Here is a 20,144-nt window from a genome sequence, read left to right on the forward strand (position 1 = left end):
CCTACCTTACATAGCTACAACACCACTGCAAACAACTGGCTTATAACATGCAGTTATATTTGAGCAACATTAAGTACAATCTTCTAAAGAGATTTAATCTTTTATGTGAATTAAATAGTTGGATACCAAATGAATACATGGGATTGGAGATGGCAAGTTTTTGGTTCTTCCTTAAAGCATGGGAACATTCTGAGCAGTATCAGCTCTCTTAGGTAGTATATATAAATGTCTACGATATAGCCTTGCTTGTAAAACTAAATCTTTCCAGGGAGCTATTCGCACAAGAACATTTTCCCCTTTATTTAGAGATTGTAACTCAGTGTCTGGAATGCATATAGGATATTAATGAACAAACCAAAAAAATACTCATTATTCCTAAATTCCTTGAAAACTAATATAGCACTAGAAATGTTAAATTCGTTGTTTTAAAATGTGGATGCCTAACAGCCACCTAAATCTATATTTAGCCACCTAAATAAGTGGTCTGATTTTCAGGGGTACTGGGAACATATGGCGCCTATTGATATTGAAGAGCAAAAATAGACAGCAAAATTAACTTTTTTCAAAAAGTTTAAAATGCTTCTCAAGACAGCCAAAATAAATTAACTATTTTACTAATATTACTTTTCAGTGTAAGCCATTGCTCAAGTTGGTACTGGGACATCTTGTGATAACGAATGAAGAGGTAGATTGTGAATGGAAGGGGAGGTGGACAAAGAGATGTCTGTGTTGAAAATATAGTCCATACCATGAAAATGGCTGAGAACCCCTATTCTAAAATATCTGCATTTATCATCTCACCTTTTAAAACCTCTTGGGTGTATTTTCCTAAGTAATAGTTTCGAAGTTCATCATTAGCCAAAGACTGGTCGTCGATCCCATTTGCTGTGATGTAAACATCTATATCACCATAGGTTTTTTTAATCCATTTTAGAACTTTGCGCATCCCCCAGGGCACCACTGCCAAACGAGACGGAGAACTCAGGCATGTGATATCCTGCAGGAACTGAACATCCCGATCAAATTCATACCAGCTCCCATTTTGAAGTTCATGAATCACAAATCTTGTGGTAAAATGATTCAGTGCATAAAAATCAGCTGCACCTTTAACAAGTTTCTTTTCTTCATCTGTGAAATATGGCAAAAAGGAATTTGAGAGGCCTTTTTTGTTTTTAGATACAATGTATTGCCTCATAGCTGCTGGATAGTCCCCTGTCTTAAAAATTGGATCTGCAAACCAGGCTATTTCAAATTGAAGAAATCTTTCCACAGCTTTTAAGTGAGAATTAAAATAGGGATTGGCAGGCTCAGCCCAATCTGAATGAAGAGACAAAGACACTAATCCATGCTGAAAGGATCTATATTGCTTGTCATATATTTGCCAGGCCCTGGCATGTGCTATCAGTAAATTGTGTGCTGCCTGATACGTATCATTGCTGCTGCTATTATAGACATCACTTAATCTATTTGGCTCATTTATTGTGATCCACAGTTTAACCAAGTCACCAAGTTCCTGAAAGCACAAAGCCGCATAGTTCTGAAAAGCCTGGACAGTAGACTGATTTAGCCATCCTCCTCTCTGCAACAAAGGACCAGGCAAGCCTAAGTAGGCGTGAGTTGGATAGTATAAGGTGACCATAGATTTAATATTGAGTTTCAGTAGCTCACTAATCACACATCTATAATATCTGAGAACTTGTCTGTTGATGGCTGACAAATCCCCATTTGGTAAAATTAATGACCAGTCAAGTGCAAATCTGTAATGTGTTACTTTCATTTTTTCCAGGAGGTCAAGTTGTTTTTTAATACTGACAAAGTCTGTACACTGAGCTGGTCGGGTTTTCAGCTTCACTCCTTTAACTTGGTGCAAAAGCCCGTCTCCAGTGATGTTCCAGAGATACAGGTTAGGGTCACAGAACTGTGGAGAGGAAGCTACAGATTCTGCCTGTAAAAATGGATGGGAACAAACATTTGCAAATTTAGTTTACTTAAACAAGTATCTGTTTGTTACTTGCATCTCTATATGTAAGACAGAATTAGTTTTAGTTTTATTTGCAAAGCAGAGAAGTGAGGATCCTCATTGCTGTTTAGTCCTGGTTTTTGTATATTATGAGTTTACAGGCACATCACAACAGTGCAGGATGGGGTTTTTTTTTGTTAATTCAACCTCACAGCATTCCTGTATAATAGTTACATCCATTTTTACAAATGGGTAAATGGAGGCATAAAGACTATAATTAATTTGCCCAAGGTCACACAGAGCATCAGTAGTACGGAAAAGCTGAAAATTATCAGTGGCAGACCTAGGACTAGAATCACTGTTCTAATTCCAATTATAAATAACTATGTAGTTTAATGAGTAGTTGATATTTATCATTTGTACACCGGTCATTCTCTGACTGTTATTATTTAACAAGGTTCTACATTGCTTTGGACTTTTTTATTTATTTATTTTTACAGTTTTGGGTTTTAAAAAGAAAACCAGTGTGTTTAATATATAGAATTTTCAGTACCATGTGGTGAACTAACAAGGTTTAATCTAAAACCTCTAAAAGTTTTGAAAAGTAAAACCGATCCCCGAAATATGAATTTACTCAGAAGTCTTTATTTACCTGTGGCTGGTAGTGACTGGGTTAAATTACATTTATTTTGTCTGCTGTATGTATTTTTCTAGGCTAATGTTTTCCAGCATGTCATCTTTCACTATGTAATTACAAAACCATGTTACGGCACACCTGCCACATGTCAAATATAGCTATCTATCACATTTAATGTGGAAATAAATATTGTAAGAAAACAGTCTTATCTTATTAGGTTGGTGTACACAATATAATGTATTTCTGAATAGAGTTCATACTGAAAGTGTCATATATGCAGAAGACGCTGATTAATTTTTTCATTTGTGTTGTTGCAATATTTTAAACTTATGGTTTATTCATTTTCTACCCTTGCAATGAAGCCTGAGAATCCTAAGACTTCTGGGTTGTATTCCTAGCTCTATCACTGACTTGTTCTGTGGTTTTTGGGCAAGTCACTTAAGTGGTCCTTAGTTTATACATCTGTAAAACAGATATTGTTATACTTACCTCACAAGGTTGTTAAGGTTGTTATGAAGCTTAATTTATATTTTTGAAGTGCTTTGAGATACCTGGATGAAAGGTACTATATACATACTGTGACAAACTGAACACCGTAGCCCCGCTCCTTCCTGGAGGCCCAGCCCCCTACATTCCCCCTCCCTCGGTGACTCGCTCTCCCCCACCTTCACTCACTTTCACTGGGCTGGGGCAGGGGCTTGGGGTGCAGGCTCTGGGGTGGGGCTGGGGATGAGGGGTTTGAGGTGCAGGAGGGGGCTCCAGGCTGGGGGTTTGAGCTGAGGGATTCAGAATGTGGGAGGGGCTGTGGGTTGAGGCAAGGGGTTAGGGTGTGGAAGGGGGTGAGGGCTCTGGGCTGGGACTGGGATGAGAGGGCTCCAGGCTGGGGGGTGGGGCCAAGGGATTCAGAGTGTGGGAGGGGGCTGCGGGGTGGGGCTGGGCTGAGAGGTTCAGGGTGCAGGGGGGTGCAGGCTCTGGGGTGGGACCAGGGATGAGGGGTTTGGGGTGCAAGGAAGCTCCAAGTTTGGGGGGGCAGAGGCAGGCGGTTGGGGCACGGGTTTACCTCGCATGGCTCCCAGTCAGTGGAGGGTGTCTAAGGCTGGCAAGCTGCCTGCCTGTCCTGACTCCGTGTCCCATGTGCCCTGGAAGCAGCCAGCAGGTCCAGTGCTAGTAGGTGCGGGGTGGGAACCAGTGTTCGGGGCAGGAGCAGCTTGCGCGGAGCCCCATGGCCTCTCTGCCTAGGAGCCGAACCGGCTGGCCACTTCCAGGGCGCAGCGCTTTGCCCGAGGGCTGGTAGGGACTAGCCTGCCTTAGCGCCGCAGCACTGCCAACCACATCTTTAATGGTCTGGTCAGCGGAGCCGCCAGGGTCCCTTTTCGACCAGGCGTTCCGGTCAAAATCCAGACACCAGGTTACCCTAACACTAGGACAGAAGGGCTTAAGAAGCAGTTCTGAACCCAGGTGACTCTGCCCCCTTGCCCCTCCAGAGGCTGCTCCAACTGGAGGAGGAGCTTAAAAGGGAGTCAGATAGCTCAGAAGGGGGCAGCAAGCTGTGCAAATCACATGTGGTGCAGATATTATGACACTGTTGTGTGTGATGCAGATAGTCACCAGAGAAATGCCTATAAATTTAAGGATGAAATTGTTAGATTTAATCTTTTGGGCTAAGGTTAATGGAAATAGTGAAAATAAGTGTACTAAACAAATATACAAAGACTGTTGGGAATTAAGTAGACAAGATACAACTGGACATCACAAACTCCCACATGCTAGCAGGCTCAAAAAGTGGGTAAAAGACTTGAGTGAAAAGGAAGATCTGGAAGAGATTAAAATCTTTAGTCATGGGAAATCAAACTATAGCTGAACAGTTGTCTCTCCAGTTGTGTATCTGGAATTATACGATAAAACAAAGAAGAGTGGGACTGTCAAATATGATAAATAAAATTTATGAGTTTATACATGGGAAATGGGGTCTAGCATTGCCAGATCCATACTGGAGGATCTGAAGATGACAACACAGGTAGAGTGGGAATGGCCTGATTTTGGAATTAAGAGATCTATGAGACTATCCAGTTGTGTTTCCATTTTGACAGCTTAGTTATACTGTTGGTACAGACCCGGATAAGGGATGTATGCCCACTCCTATCCTATCTGACTCTTTATTGGGTAAAATGGCGATCAGAAAGAGAGCCTCAGAATAGGTATACACAATAGTAGCATGGATCCCCGCACATGTAGGGATACCTGCCAATTAAATGACTGATAAAGCATTGAAAAATGTCTTACAAAATGAGGAGGATGATAAAAAGAACCCCCTAAGAACACAAGACTTCAAGTTTGGCTAAGAAAAAAATTAAGAAGGAATGGCAAGAAATATGGACCAAAGAGAAAAAAGGATGAAGGTTCTATGAAACACGTCCTGAACTTGAGGATCATGTTATACTTTACAGCTATGATAGAAGAAGCGAAGTAACTATATTTAGAGTTCTAACCAGTCACTATGACCTGAATGGCTATTTATATCCATTAAACATGCACAAACATGGATTCTATGAAGCATGCAAAGATAAAAAAACAGTTCAGCATCTGCTATGGCAATGCAGGGTGAGTTATACAGAAAGAAAGATTTCTTTATGAAGAACTGAGATGCCTCAAGGTGAAAGAACATAGTCTGAAAGGATTGGTGAGAGTACTGGGGAAGTGGGATAGCATTAATTAAGCATTACTGTGCTTTTTTAAGAATACCAGGCAGGGTGAGAGGATATATATTTGATTATGTGAAAACACTGGTGGGCGATGGTCATAGCCTCACATTCTGAGGCTACTGCACCATAAAATGACAAGAAAAGAAAGATAGATGGGGGCAGACAAGATAGGAGAACAGACTTAACCTAAAAACTCCTGAACAAGAATGATGCAGAAGTCCTTGCTGCAAGCAAGGGCTAGCAGCTGAGCCCTGCTAGGCTGAAGGTTGATTGATTTATTTATGCTATCTTATGTTAGACTTTGGGGGGAGGCGAATAGTAGGAAGTGGTCCAGGGAGGTGGCCTCAAGGCACTCCAGGGTGCTGGATATTGTTGCCTCTCGTAGGACGGTGGACCAAAGCCCAGTGGAGTGGAAGGGCCCAGGCTCTCCTACCAACCACCCTTATTGTGGAGGGGGCAAAAGCCTCCCTTCCAGCCCTCCTTTCCAAAGTAAGGAGGGATAGAAACACTGAGAGCCTCGGGGTGAGGAAGAGCCACATGTAAGGGGTCCAGAGATGGGCTGAAAACCCTTCCCGTTGTGAGGACATGAAACTCTATATATTTGTCTGGACAGAAGGGGACAAACTAAATCAGTGACCTGGCCAGAGGGCCGAGTCACCACCCATCAAAAGGTGGGTTCACACAGTATTGGAGTAATTGCCGGCTAAGTTTCCTCTAAGCTGCCCGACTGCGCAGCTGCCTATTAAGTCCTGTGCAGGGGCTCAGGGCTGTGGTGGGGAGAGATGCCTCTCCCCACCGGCCCCAGCACAGACCTGCCACGGTGGGGAGAGGCGCTCCTCCCTGCTGGCCCCAGTGCGGACCTGCCCCAGACTTGCCGTGGCTAGGGGAGAGGAGCCCCTCCCATGGCCTGGCCCAACCCAGACCCACCCCGCCGAAGCTGCCGCAGCCGGGGAGAGGCACCTCTCCCTTACCCTAGCTGCTGCAGCGAGAGAGGGCTGGGGGGAGTCCTCTCTCCCCACTGCAGCCCTGGGGAAGCCTGCACCCCAAACCCCTATCCCCACCCCACCCCCAGAGCCACCCCCCTCAACCCTCTGCCCCAGCCCTGAGCCCCATCCCGCATCCCAAACCCCTTATCCCTGGCCCCACCCGAGAGCCTGCATCCCCAGCCAGAGCCCTCATCCCCCCATACCATAACCCTCTTCCCCAGGCCTGAGCCCCCTCCCGCACACCAAACCCCTCGGCCCTACTCCATCACATGATTTTTGTTGTTACGTGCAACAATATAAAGGTGATGTGTCACACATCACCTCCATATTGGTGCACATAAAATTAATTCCGCACATGGATGTAAAAAATTGAAGGGAACAGCAGTTGCTGGCGAGGGGCACTGGAAATGGGGAAGAGGAGTGACCTAGCCACTAGGCAATGCCACTGGTAAGCCCAGCCCCATATCACACATACATATGTACAAAGTACTATTGTTATTAACTGTTGTATGTAGCAAAAATAACTGTTGTTTACAGTACATTAAGCTTACCTTAAGAACGGACTCTGTGATACCCCAGGAAAAGTCACAGGGAAATTGACCTTGCAAAGCTGCAGTAGACTCTTTCAGAAAGAAGCCATTTTCTTGAATTATTTCCTTGTAATACAGTGCAGATGACTTTGGAATCCTTTCTTTCTGTTTACTGTTGAAATCTACATAAAATAATCCACGTCTAGTGCTGTAGGCATGTTGCCATTCAAAGCCATCAAGGAGAGACCAGGCTGTGTAACCAAACACATCTATTCTGTCGTATTTAATAGCTGCATAGGAGAAATAAATAAAAATGTGTTATATGTTAAAATATTCATTAATAAATTCAGTATGATTTACAGTATGAGCATGCATTATAACAAGGTAAAGAGAGTGTCGTGTATTATGAAACTACCTGTTTCTCATCACTCAGAGCCGCTAACTTCCCAAGTTCCCTGGGCGTGCTTGACCCTCGCTCCGCCCCAGGTCCCGCCCCCACTCCACCCCGTCACCCAAACCCGCATCCCAGCCCCACCTCTTCACGCCCCTGCTCCACTTCCGCCCCACCTCTTCCCACCCCCTTCAGCCCCCTCCCCTGACCTCTTCCTGCCCCTGATCCTCCCCATCCCTCCCTAGCGTGTCCTGTACACCGCTGAACAGCTGATCACCAGCAGGTAGGAGGCACTGGGGATAGGGGAGCTGATTGGAGGGCCCTGCCAGAGGGTGGGAGGGTTGTGGTGGAGAGGAGCTGATCTGAAGGGCTCCCAATGGGTGCTGAGCACCCACTATTTTTTTCCTTAGGTGATCCAGCCCTGGAGCACCCATGGATTTGGCGCCTAGGTGATCACTCACGAGTGTGATTCTAACAAGTAGCAAAACCATGGCAACATATACATGCTGTTAAATAGCATTTTTTCACTATCAAAGCAATTAGAAAAATATTTTTAAGGAACTAAGGGTATGTCTGCACTAGAAAAGCTACAGCGGCACAACCGTCATGCTGCAGCTGTGCTGCTGTAGTACAGACACTTACTACAGCAACAGAGGGGTTTCTTCCATCACTGTCATAAAATCCATCTCTCTGAGGTGGATATGAGTTGGGCAAGACTGCATTTGGCAAGGCCAGAAAGAAGGCTGTTGCAATAATCAAGATGTGAGATGAGGAGAGCCTGGAGAAGAATTTTAGCTGTGTGGATGGATAGGAAAGGGCATATCACAGAGATGTTGTGAAGGAAGAATCAGTAAAATTTAGATACAACCTGGATTGAGGACGTAGAGAAATCCAGGTTGAAGAGGATGACCAAGTTACAGGCTTCAGTGACAGACAGGATGGTGTTGCCTACAGTGACTGGAGAAAAGAGATAGGAAGGAAGTGTTGTGGGGGGAGGGGGAGAGAGGGCAGATTAAGAGCTCTGCTTTAATCATGTTGAGCTTTAGCTACAGCTAGACAACCACGAGGAGATGTCAGAGACTGGCTGAGATTTTAGTTTTGACAGAAAGAGTCAGGATTGAAGTAGAGGTAGATCTATGAGTTGTCAGCATAAAGATGGTAGTTGAATTTGTGTTCGGATGAGATTACACAGAAATAAGATGTAGAGAGGAAAGAGAACGGGACCAAGAACAGAACCCTGTGGAACCCTGAGATGGTGTGTCCACCCTACAAAAGCTCTGAGTAGCTTAATTTGGGCCAGAAGGGGCCAATTAGTTTTATATGCTGCACCTGGAGGGGAAATAGGGATTGATAAAGTCTAATGGCAGATGAAGCCCCTCTGGGGAAAGAATTTGCGTCTGGGAGTGAAAGCAAGAAGAGGAGACAAATGAAGGTGAGTGAAGCATGGAAAGAATCAACATCAATGGACACATCAAACTTAATTAGTTTTCCCATCACTCCAGCAAAGGGCCATTCAGGAACACCTCATTCCTCTTCTCACATCCTCATCCCACCACCTAGGACTTATTTAATTATTTAACTTCATTTGCCTCTTATTTCTCTTTATTGTTTCTTTATCTTTAGTAAGTACCTGACAATCAACTTATATTGGAAACAGAGCGTTTGTTAAAGGTGATTTACAAACAGATTTAAGCAGAAAAAATATAAAGCATCAATTTTCTGGACATGCTATGCATATAGCACAGCACTGTCTATACATATGTCTATACTGGGAAAAATCAAAGCTGTAAACTTTACTGGTACAGCTCTGACAGTGGTAGAAGATGTAGAAGAAACAAGACTCAGGCATTTTTATCATGCAGTTGTGGTGTCAGGCTTCAGCCAAAGGGACAGCATGTGATATGCCTCTTGCTTCATTGACAGGCTTGCCACATATTACCAAATTCTGCATTCCCCACTGTGTCCTGGTACACTATACATTAGCCAGCTCTCTTGCAATAATGACATATACAGCATGTATTTTAGTGATTCAAAACATTTTAATTATCTTAGGGTGAAAAATGAAGGGACACTACAGTACTGAAGACATAAGGTCAAATTCTAATTTCACTGACTTCAGAGGGTCAAGTTTCCTTGAACCAGCAGGTATAAAGTATTACCCAGCTTCTCGTATTATGCTTCCATTAGCAGCTATCCTATTACATACTGTTGACTTATATGGGTGCTAATTTTTGGTAAAAATTATCCAGTCTGATCTACCATAGAATAGTATTTCATATTATCTCTTGAAACCATATTGTATCAGTAAAATATGTATGTGTTCCAGATGTTATTCATAGATAGGCAAAAGATGAGTGTACCTCACAATGAGCCTGTTATTAAGGAGGCCATTTTGTATTCTGAAGTCAAGGTTATGCACCTTGTATAAATAGAAACAATTCTACGCTCTCCCCTCACAATTCCTATTGTCTGAACATTACCAAGTACTTCTTAAAAGCAGATCTACAAACTATTCCCATTGCCAGCTCTTCACAGTGAAACCTTTATAAAAGAACAATCTAGTTCTGCTAACTTATCTTACAGTGTGTTGACATCCTTCAAAATTTCAGCATAATCACTTTTTTTTATTCTAAAGGTTTACATCTGGATGTAATTTTATTTTTAAATGTCTACAGATATCAAGTTACTGAACTGACAACTTGCAAATTTATTGTGCACTTATCAGTTACAGAGTGGAAAAGTGTGTGGAAACCTGAATTTTTTTTTCTCCTAAACTTAACAAATGGATTTAAATTAAATTACAAAATAAAATTTGTTTTCAGACTGAGAACTTGGCTGCTATAGTGTCTTTCATTGGACAGGGGTCTGTAGCACCATATCCAAATAAAATAGTCTCCCTCACAAATCAGTGTCTACATCAGTTTGTTTCTAGAAGGACATAACAAGTACAAGATTATGTACTATGAAATCTGTCGATGGAAGTAATCGTGATGTCAAATTCAGCCATACAAAATTCACTGCAAGATCTAGTAGGACAGGAAAGTGGCTGAGAGGGAAATATGTTTTGTTCAAACAAGTTTCTTTTGTGATTAGTTATTTATTACAAGCAAATTGTGGATTTTTTAAAACAGAGACAACATCTCCAAGTCCAGATCTGCACCTGAACTTTGCTACTGTATCTACATGGCACCTGTAATAGCTTGAACCACAATGCTGGAGTTTAACATTCTCAAACATTATGAAAGTTGGGATCTGGATGCACATTTGAACTTTATGATTTGGGGCCATCTTTAAGTTCAATATAGCTGAAAGTTTACCCCAGTATCAAAATGTATCTTTAAAATCATTCTTTCTTTCCCCCATGGAATAACACAGCATGTCTTGAACTTTAAAGATTCAGCAAGTTAGCTGCCATAAGTGACCGGTAGCACTTTTCCTTCTAAGGGAAGGTAAATTCTTGGGTCTGAGTCATTCCATGTTTTTAATGTGGCATGTCACATGCTAAAACAATAGCCAGAGGAATCTGTCTGCAAAACTCTGTGCTACTGTTGTTTATCACAACCAATAGGTGTCACTAACAGAATGAGGAAAAATAGAAAACTGTGTGTGGGGCAGGGGAAACAAATGTTGCATCTGTAGAGGAATTAAGTATTATTGGAATTATTTACACGTAATACAAAATGCAAGCTTTTAACCTTCAAAAAGTTTTCCACTACTTAGGCCTTAAAAAGAGACACTATAAAGATGAAAATTGTGTATTTAAAATAATAATAAATTGTGTTACATGTTAGAGCTAAAGAATCATTTCCATTTCTGCCATTTATTTACTTTTTGCATTTTTCTAAGTTTGGATAATGAACCTAGACTTGTCAATTTAACTTTTGCTAGTAGGCATTTTTACTGTTTGCTTCTCACGTAGTAACATTTCCAATGGTACACGGTAACATGTAAAATAAAAACAGACAGTTTGAATTGAAAGAAATGTAACGAACAAGACTTCCTACTCATATTGTTTTGTAAAAACCAAGCATAAATGTTGGGCCTAAGTTCTTTATGGCAGGGATCATCTTTTGTTCTGTGTTTGAGCACAATGGGCCCCAGGACCATGGTTTGGTGCTACTGCAATACAAATAATTACTAACAATAAACTTAGTCAACAGTATCTCCTTTAAAGAAACACTGAATGTTTTAAAAGTACTGGATTTGTATACAAACCTTGTAAAACCTTATTAATGAAGTTCTTCATCATGTAGATGGCTGTGGTGTCTTCTGTTTTCACATGGCTGTCAGTAAACCAACCATTCTCTGCAATCAGGATTCTGGGATTGGTGTATTCCAATTTAATCCAATTCAGTACTTCCCTCAAATTGAGTGACAAATTTTGTCCCATTTTAGCTAGTGTGTTTGGGGGTTTAAAATTATTAGGACCAAAGGAAAATGCAAAGAAGTCAGCTGTTCCTTTTATATAGTTTTTCTCAGCCTCAGTAAAGTTGGGCAGAAAAGAATATAATTTATTTTTCAGTTCTTCTGGGTAATCCCCATCCCCATGAATGGGCTTGGCAAACCATCCTAGCACTCTCTCCATGGACTGCTGACACTTATTAATGTCCAAAGTATCATCTGATTTGTTAGGTTCAATCCAGTGGGATCCCAAGGTTATTGACAAAAAACCCTTCTGATATGGCCGAAAGCGTGTGTTGTAGTTATGCCAAATTTTTGCATGAGCCTAATGAGAAAAACAAAAACAAAATACACCATTAAATTTTGATTCTCTAAAAGTCATAAGGCATGAATGTAACAATGTGATTCACACTAGTCTCTTGGCAACATTAATGAACAGCATAGGCACAGACAGGTACATTCATTATGCTGTTGAAGTATAGTCACTAATCACAATAATTACCGATATATTTAAAATCTCAAAATTAAAGTGTCTTTCTCCTTAGCAAAGGTTCCACAAGTTAAGAGTCTCAAAGTAGTTTTCACGAGACAGCATTATCTGATTACTATTCTATCAACCATGCTGTTCTCTGAGGGATACCTGGATACGCTGGGCACACAAATCATTCCTGTTAGCCTGCTCCTCTTGGGATACTCTCCAACGGGTCTACTTCACTTAATTGGGCAACAACTCTGCGTGTAAGTGCTCACTGATAAGGGTAAGTTTTGCACCGTGTATAAACCTTAATAATTAGAGAAGGGCCCAAGTTGCAAAGTTTGGACTCAGATTTCAACCTTCCCAAAGTTTGGAGGATTTTTGATCCAGGAATTTGGTTCATGCCCATCCCTGCTTTAAAGTTTCTGTAATCACAACTTATCTGATAATGCATGAGGCAAAACACAATGCAACTTTTTCCTCATGCATGTTGGCTCTGCAGTACTGACAGCAATATCATATTGGTTTTACCAGTAAAGTAACAAGATATGGCTCAGAAGATACATAGGTAGCACTCACACTGGACCAAACTTTGAAGTCACTAGTAAAACTCCTACTGACTTCAATGGCAATCTTTTTGAACGTGATCACATTTGAAAGATGCGTAATATGCAGCACATACCAGGATGATCTTAATATACCATGACAACTCATTCCATGTTTATCATTTAAATAAGATATGAATATAATGAAACTTTGTCTATGATCTATGTATGAAAAACCATATATGAGATCTTAGTATTATCTGAGTGAGAATGGGAATATGAAAAATATTCAGACAAATAGAGTTTTGGATAAATGACGGTCTTTCCAATGGATTTGACATACATGAAGGCATTTGACCTCTACTCAGATAAAAGAGTTTGCCAGATAATTGAGTTTACTTTGTTTCTCAAGTGTGGATCTTTACTTTGGGCTGAAAAAAATTGCACTGTTTACATGCAGAGAAAATACTGACAGATGTTAAATACTTATAGTTCTGAGTTATACTGGCATAATTAGCAAGCAAAATAATACTGCTTAGAAACAATTTTAGTTAAACAATGTCAGACATTTGGCACCTATTTTGGAACAAAAGACACTGCTAGACTCAAAGTGAGTGGTATGAGAGTCAAATACATGCTTGGGTAAGTTAAAGAACACTGGAGAATGACAGTTTGGTGAAAACTTGTATATCAGCTGTTTTATGGTTGTCCAAGGCCACCATCTCTCTATCATAACATTGATACAAGGTCTATCTTTAGAAACACTGATAAAACTTAACATTAATCTTTGAAATGCGGAATCCATGGCTAAATGGGGAAGTCAGCAAAATGGTATTCAGAAGGCAAATTTCAAGATACAGTCTAATATAATGTCAGTGTTCTCTTAACATTCCTGTTAGAGAATATCACATCCACAATACATTATTCATCGACATAAAAAAAACCACTATCAGAACTGATGCTAACTGGCGCCCTTGGCAGAGAGGTCAATGTGTAGGTAGGAATATAGACCAAACTACTCTCTTAGGGCTTGTCTACACTTAAAATGCTACAGCAGCACAGCTCCATCGCTGCAGCTATGCCACCGTAGCACTTCAGTGTAAATGCTAACTAAGCCGACGGGAGGGATTCTCCTGTTGGCGTAGGTAATACATCTCCCCAGGTGGCAGTAGCTATGTCAACGAAAAAATTATTCCATTGACCTAGTGCTGTCTACACAGGGACTTAGGTCGGCTTAACAATGTTGCCTCAGGAGTGTGGATTTTTCACAGCTCTAACCAATGTAGTAAAGTGATCTTATTTTCTAGCATAGACCAGGCCTTACTCTCTTCCAGGTGTCCCTCCAGCTCAGGGCTCGACAGTATGGGAAGGCTTGCTTTGCCACTGACTTATTTAGTACTTGTTTTGTGGCAATTTCCACTGCAGTCAGTCTGACACCTTTTTCAAACACTATCTTCACTCACAGTTATTAATAAAAATAGTTGTTTTTACATCATTTTACAAGAAAATACCTGCAGAAGTTGGCAGTGTATACTCACTATTATGAATCATGGCACTATCCATGAAGTTAAATACATCAGAAAAATTTAAACACATCTCTAGATGTAGAGATGGAGGGAAAGGGAGGGTTAAAAAAATAGCCCACAGCTAAAATGCAGTGATTCATGGTAAAATGCAATCATGGGGAATTCATTATATGCATATGATCTTTCAGAAGGCTGGCTAGAAACAAATTAAATGTGCTACTACTATTCAAAAGCCTTGTCTACCCTGTGGATTTCAGCCATTGGTAAGAGTCACCAGTGTATTTTACTGGTGTTAAACCCCTAATATAGATAGGCAAAACCACAGTAAGCCAGGATTTGCATTGATGCAGCTTGACTCCAATTTCAAGCATGGGTAAACTGCATTGGTAGGAACTGCAGCTTAGCCAGTCTACACTATAAGTTTTTACTGGTGCAGCGGGGACAATAGTATCTGTCTGCTCAGGGGGTTGTTGTGAGACTTGATTCATTAATGTTTGTAAAGCAAATAAAATCCTCAGATAGGTATTATATAAATGCAAAGTAGCATTATGGATGGAACCAATTTATTAATCTTTCAGTGCTATGGATTAAACATAAAATAAATATCAGTTTTAAAAGTTAGATCACACAAAACATTGGCTATTTTGAGTAAATATTGACTAATCTTTTTTCAGTTAGAGTTTAATACCTAATCTTTCATTTGCCTTTTAGATCAAGGCTAAACATCAAGGCTAAGTACACAATGGAGGTAACATCAATACTGTTCATTTTATTCTAGGCACATGTGACACTAATTTCAGCACATTTTTCTGATATGAATGTATCAAACATACAATGGACCTGAAGTCAAATACAATGCTAAATTAGTTAATATAAACCCATTAAGAATACTTAGACTACACTAGCCTGTTTAATAAAATAAGGAAAGTAATGTTATATGTGTTCATTTCTTAACTATTCAGATCGCTGTCTGATAATCATGTTTTGTAAGTCCTTAACCATGCTGTCTAAGGCCCTGATCCTGCACTGAACCTTGTGCAGGGGGCTGCTCCTGCAAATTCACTGTAGGACTGAGGCCTCCATTCATCTATTCCCATATGATTTGTTATGGTCAGATTATTTTCCTTAAATAATTTGGCAATCAGCAGAGAAGAAAGCATCACTTCTGATGCTAATTTACATTAGTGCACAAAGGCATGAACACTTTAGAATAAGAATTAGAATGAAAAATACAAGCATGACTATTTTTTATCTGTTTAACAAAATTATTCGGTTACTGTGTTTTGTTTTCTTTTTGAAACCGTGAAGAGGCAGAACAAAGAACCTGACTGGACTTGTTACCCCTTTCTGACATAACAAGCACTAGTCTAAGGCTATGTCTACACACAGACCTTACAGCGGCACAGCTCTACTGCTGTGGCTGCACCACTGTAAGGTCTCCTGTGTAGCTGCTCTATGGTGGCGGGAGATTTCTCCCGTAGGCAAAATTAAACCACCTCCAGTGAACACACCAGCGCTTTTGTCGGTGAAACTTATGTCAGTGGGGGAAGGGGGGGGAATTCACACCCGTGACTGACAAAGGTTTAGCAGACAACAGTCGTGTGACAAAGCCTGAGTTTCAGGGCTTCTTGGTAGTTCTAATTGTTAGTAGAAATTGACAATAGAGGCTAGTATTTTCTCTGATACAATCTTGTTTATTTATAAGGAATGTACGAAGTCCTACTTCTGTAAATGCAGGAGGAACTAAAATCAAAAGGTTAATTGGCTTATAGACCAACATCCCTGACCTAGAACCTCTCTCTACTTTTCTCCCAGAAATACACTGCTGCCAGATGCTGCTTGACTTTCCTTTTTTGGTCTCTGACTCTCTCTCAGGGCTTGGCTACACTTACATTTTATAGCGCTCTAACTTGCTGGCTCAGGGGTGTGAAAAATCACTCCCCTGAGCGCAGCAAGTCAGAGCGCTTTAAAGTGCTAGCGTAAACAGGCTCCGAGCACTGGGAGCCGTGCTCCCAGTCCTCGGAGCTAATCCCCTTGTGGAGGTGGATTACCAGGAGCGCTAGGAGAGCTCTCTCCCAGCGCTCGCGCACGACCACACTCGCACTTCAAAGCGCTGCCACAGGAGCACTCCCGCGACAGCGTTTTGAGGTTTCCAGTGTAGCTGTTCCCTCAGTTTCTTGTCTGCATTCCAGCTTGTCTTTTTCACGCACACAATCCACACACACCTACTCAGAACAATAGCCAGTGGAACCCTCCACCCCCATGGTGCTAGGTTTTGGGCAGACTTCATTATGCCTTGTTTTAGGTTGGGCCTCTTTAGCAGTCTCATACAGCTACACTAAATGAGGGGCATGTTCACACTCATCAGTATCAGTGCGGTTTAGCTCAATACATAAACCAGCTCATAACAGTTATAGTATTAGGCCTTGTCTACACTGGCAAGTTTCTGTGCAGTAAAGCAGCTTTCTGAGCTGTAACTCCTGAGGTGTACACACTGCCAAGCCACTTAGTATGCAGAAACTGCACGGTTGCAGTGCTGTAAAAAAAACCACCCTGATGAGAGACATACAGATTTCTGCACCGTGGTGCTAGTAATAGACACCCTGGTTGATTACAGCACTGCAATTGGCCTCCGGGAGGTGCTCCACAATGCCTGTTCTAACCTCTCTGGTCATCAGTTTGAACTCTACTGCCCTGCCTTCAGGTGACCAACCATGAGCCCTACCCCTTAAATTCCTTGGAAATTTTGAAAGTCCCCTTCCTGTTTGCTTGATGAGTGCAGTGGTCTCAGCACATCTTTCCAGGTGACGATGTCTGCTCCATGCACCAGGCAATCCCCTGCTTGGAGCAATGCCGAGCTGCTGGACCTTATCCACATTTGGGGAGAGGAGGATGTCCAGTCCAGCTGTACTCCAGCCGTAGGAATTATGACAGATGCATGACAGAAAGCGGCCATGACCAGGACACCTTGCAGTGCGGGGTCAAAGTGAAGGAGCTGCAGAATGCCTACCACAAGGCGCGGAAGGCAAACCACCACTCCAGTGCTGTGCCCATGAACTGCTGGTTTTACAAAGAGCTGGATGCGATACTTGGTGGTGACCCCACCTCTACTGCGAAGGCCACTGTGGATACTTCAGTGACTCACATGCCAGTCGAGAGTGGACAGAGCCAGGAGGAGGAAATCTTGGATGAGGATTTGGAGGGGGAGGGGGACCCAGAGGCAGAGGACGACTCGGCGGTCAGAGATGCATGCAGCCAGGAGCTATTCTCTACTCCGGAGGAGGCTAGCCAGTCACAGCTGTCGGAGCTTGGTGAAGTGCAAACAGGAGAGGAGGCCCCTGGTAAGTGGCTTTGATTTTGGGAATCACTGAAGTGAGTTGTTGGGTGCAGGTGGGCTGCATAAAGCAGGCTTGTGTCCGCATGATGTAGGTACCACCACATGCCTAGTCTGAGTGGCAGAACAGGGTGTTGATTGACTCCCTCACTTCATGGGAATCTGCCTCAGAGATCTCCATGAAACTCTTTGGCAAAGCTGGTCTGTTTCTTGCCCCATTCAGGGTAACTTTCCTACGCCACTCTGCCATCACTGGGGGGAGAGGGAGCAGGGGATCATTGCTGCAAACAGGCGAGCCACATAAGGGCCAGGGCGGAAGCTGCAGTCTTGGAGAAGACCCTCCCTTGATTCCCTGCTCACCCTCAGCAGTGAGATATCTTCCATAATGAACACAGCCTGTGGAAAATGTGGGTACAGTAATGATTATAAGGCTCCCCCTACAGTGTTGGCTCTCCCCAAGAGCCATGTGCCCAGTGTACAGTACAGTCCTGGAACACTGATTTCCCCTGCCCCTGTGGTCACTCACCATTTTGGGGGCCTTGTGGCTCACGTGCGCTTGCCTGGGGTCAGCCAGTTAGTGAGTGCTATGCGAATAGTGGCTGTGTTTTAAATCATTGAATCAATGGGGTGTTGCAAACAATACTGCTTCTGTAAAATGTTGCATTTTGGCTTCACAGAGATGATCGTGGGAGCTCAGCCTCTCTCTTTGTTATCGCCGGCTGAATGGTATGCAGAATTGGTAAGTGGCCACGAAGAACTAAAGAGGACTTTCTACATTATGTCATGATGCACTCTGCGGCCAAAAAACAAGAATTGAAGGAGTGGTGGGACAGCGAGAAAAGGGACCAAAAGGAGAACGCGGCATGCCAGGATGAAGCCACAGAGCGGCTTTTAAAGGTTATGGAGAGCCAAGCAGACGCGCTCCAGGCAATACTAGCACTACAAACCGAGCAGCTCCGCACCCTCCCTCCCCTGCAGCCGCTGTCACAAAACTCTTTCCCATGCTGCCCCCAGACAACGCCAGCACACTCCTGTCAACCTCCTGGCTCCAGTCTGTACCCCCTGCATTCCACTCCTGCCCCATCACAGTCCAGCCCTGCGGACTCCCAGTACCCTCTGCACTCAACACCTGTCCCTCTGCAGTTTAGCCCTGACGAAGTACACTACCCGCTACACTGTACTCCAAAGGACAAGGTTGCTTATGATACTTAGACATACACAAATCTTTAACCATCCTGGGACCTCACCTCCTCCTGGGACCCTCCCTTCCCCCATCCTCCTCAGTTCCAATGTGTTTTTTTTGTTTGTCTCTCCCCTCCAGTTATTATTTTTTAATAAAATAATTGTTTTGGTTTGAAAGCAATCTTTAGTCCATTAACTGAAAGCAAACAGAGCCCTGCAGAGCAACAGGCCATTTTCTTAAACTTTCATAGTGCATTGTCTGCACCAATCACAATCACCTCCTAGCATTACAAGCACTGCACTCCCGAGCATAGCAACAAATATTAGTAGATTTCAGCTTCACGTTGCTGCCTCAAGGTATCCCTGATCCTTATAGCCCTGCGCTGCACCCCTGTAATAGCCTGGTCTCTGGCTGTTCAAATTCAGCCTCCAGGCGCTGAGCCTCAGCGGTCCAACCCTGAGTGAAGCTTTCACCCTTCTCTTCACAAATAATATGGAGCATACAGCAAGCGGCCATAAGCATAGGAATATTGTCATCGGCCAGGTCCAGCCTCCCATATAGGCAGTGCCAGTGGGCCTTTAAATGGCCAAAAGCACACTCAACAGTCATTCTGCACTTGCTCAGCCTGTTGTTCAATCGCTCCTTGCTGCTGTCAAGGTGCCCTGTGTAGGGCTTCATTATCCACGACATTAAGGCGTAAGCGGGATCTCCCAGGATCACAATGGGCATTTCGACTTCCCCTAGGTGATCTTCTGGTCCGGGAAGAAAGTTCCTGCTTGCAGCTTCCTGAACAGGCCAGTGTTCTGAAAGATGCGTGTGTCATGCACCTTTCTGGACCAGCCTGCGTTAATGTCTGTGAAACGCCCATGGTGATCCACAATCACCTGGAATACTATAGAGAAATACCGCTTCCGATTAATGTACTCGGTGGCTAGGTGGTCTGGTGCCAGAATTGGAATATGCATGCCATCTATTGCCCCTCCACAGTTAGGGAAGCCCATTTGTGCAAAGCCTTCCACGTCATGCACTTTGCCCAGAGTCACGGTCTTTAGGAGCAGATGCAATTAATGGCTTTGCACACTTCCATCAACACGCGTCCAACGATTAACTTTCCCACTCTGAATTGGTTAGCGATCGATCGGTAGCAGTCTGGAGTAGCCAGCTTCCACAGTTAAATCGTCACATGCTTCTCCAACGAAAAGGCAGCTCTCATTCTCGTGTCCTTGTGCCGCAGGGTTGGGGCGAGTTCATCACACAGTCCCATGAATGTGGCTTTCTTCATCTGAAGGTTCTGCAGCCACTGCTTGTCATCCCAGACGTGCATCACAATGTGATCCCACCACTCAGTGTTTGTTTCTCAAGCCCAAAAGCGGTGTTCCACTGTGGTCAGCACCTCTGTGAATGCCACAAGCAATCTCATGTCGTAGTCACTACACGTGGCGAGATCAGTGTTGAACTCCTCTTGCCTTTGTAG

At 43.0% G+C, this 20,144-nt stretch overlaps 1 protein-coding gene across 1 annotated transcript in view; it reads right to left on the bottom strand.

Moving 5' to 3' along the window:
- The window catches only part of KLB (klotho beta), a 46,982-nt gene that overhangs the window by 14,585 nt on the left and 12,253 nt on the right, over nucleotides 1–20,144 (bottom strand). Inside the window, 3 exon segments of the mRNA XM_073342264.2 lie at nucleotides 802–1,945; nucleotides 6,837–7,105; nucleotides 11,422–11,932. Coding sequence (XP_073198365.1) covers nucleotides 802–1,945; nucleotides 6,837–7,105; nucleotides 11,422–11,932 — 1,924 coding nt within the window.

This window comes from Lepidochelys kempii, chromosome 4 (genome assembly GCF_965140285.1).
Source record: "Lepidochelys kempii isolate rLepKem1 chromosome 4, rLepKem1.hap1, whole genome shotgun sequence".
Classification (NCBI taxonomy): Eukaryota; Metazoa; Chordata; order Testudines; family Cheloniidae; genus Lepidochelys; species Lepidochelys kempii.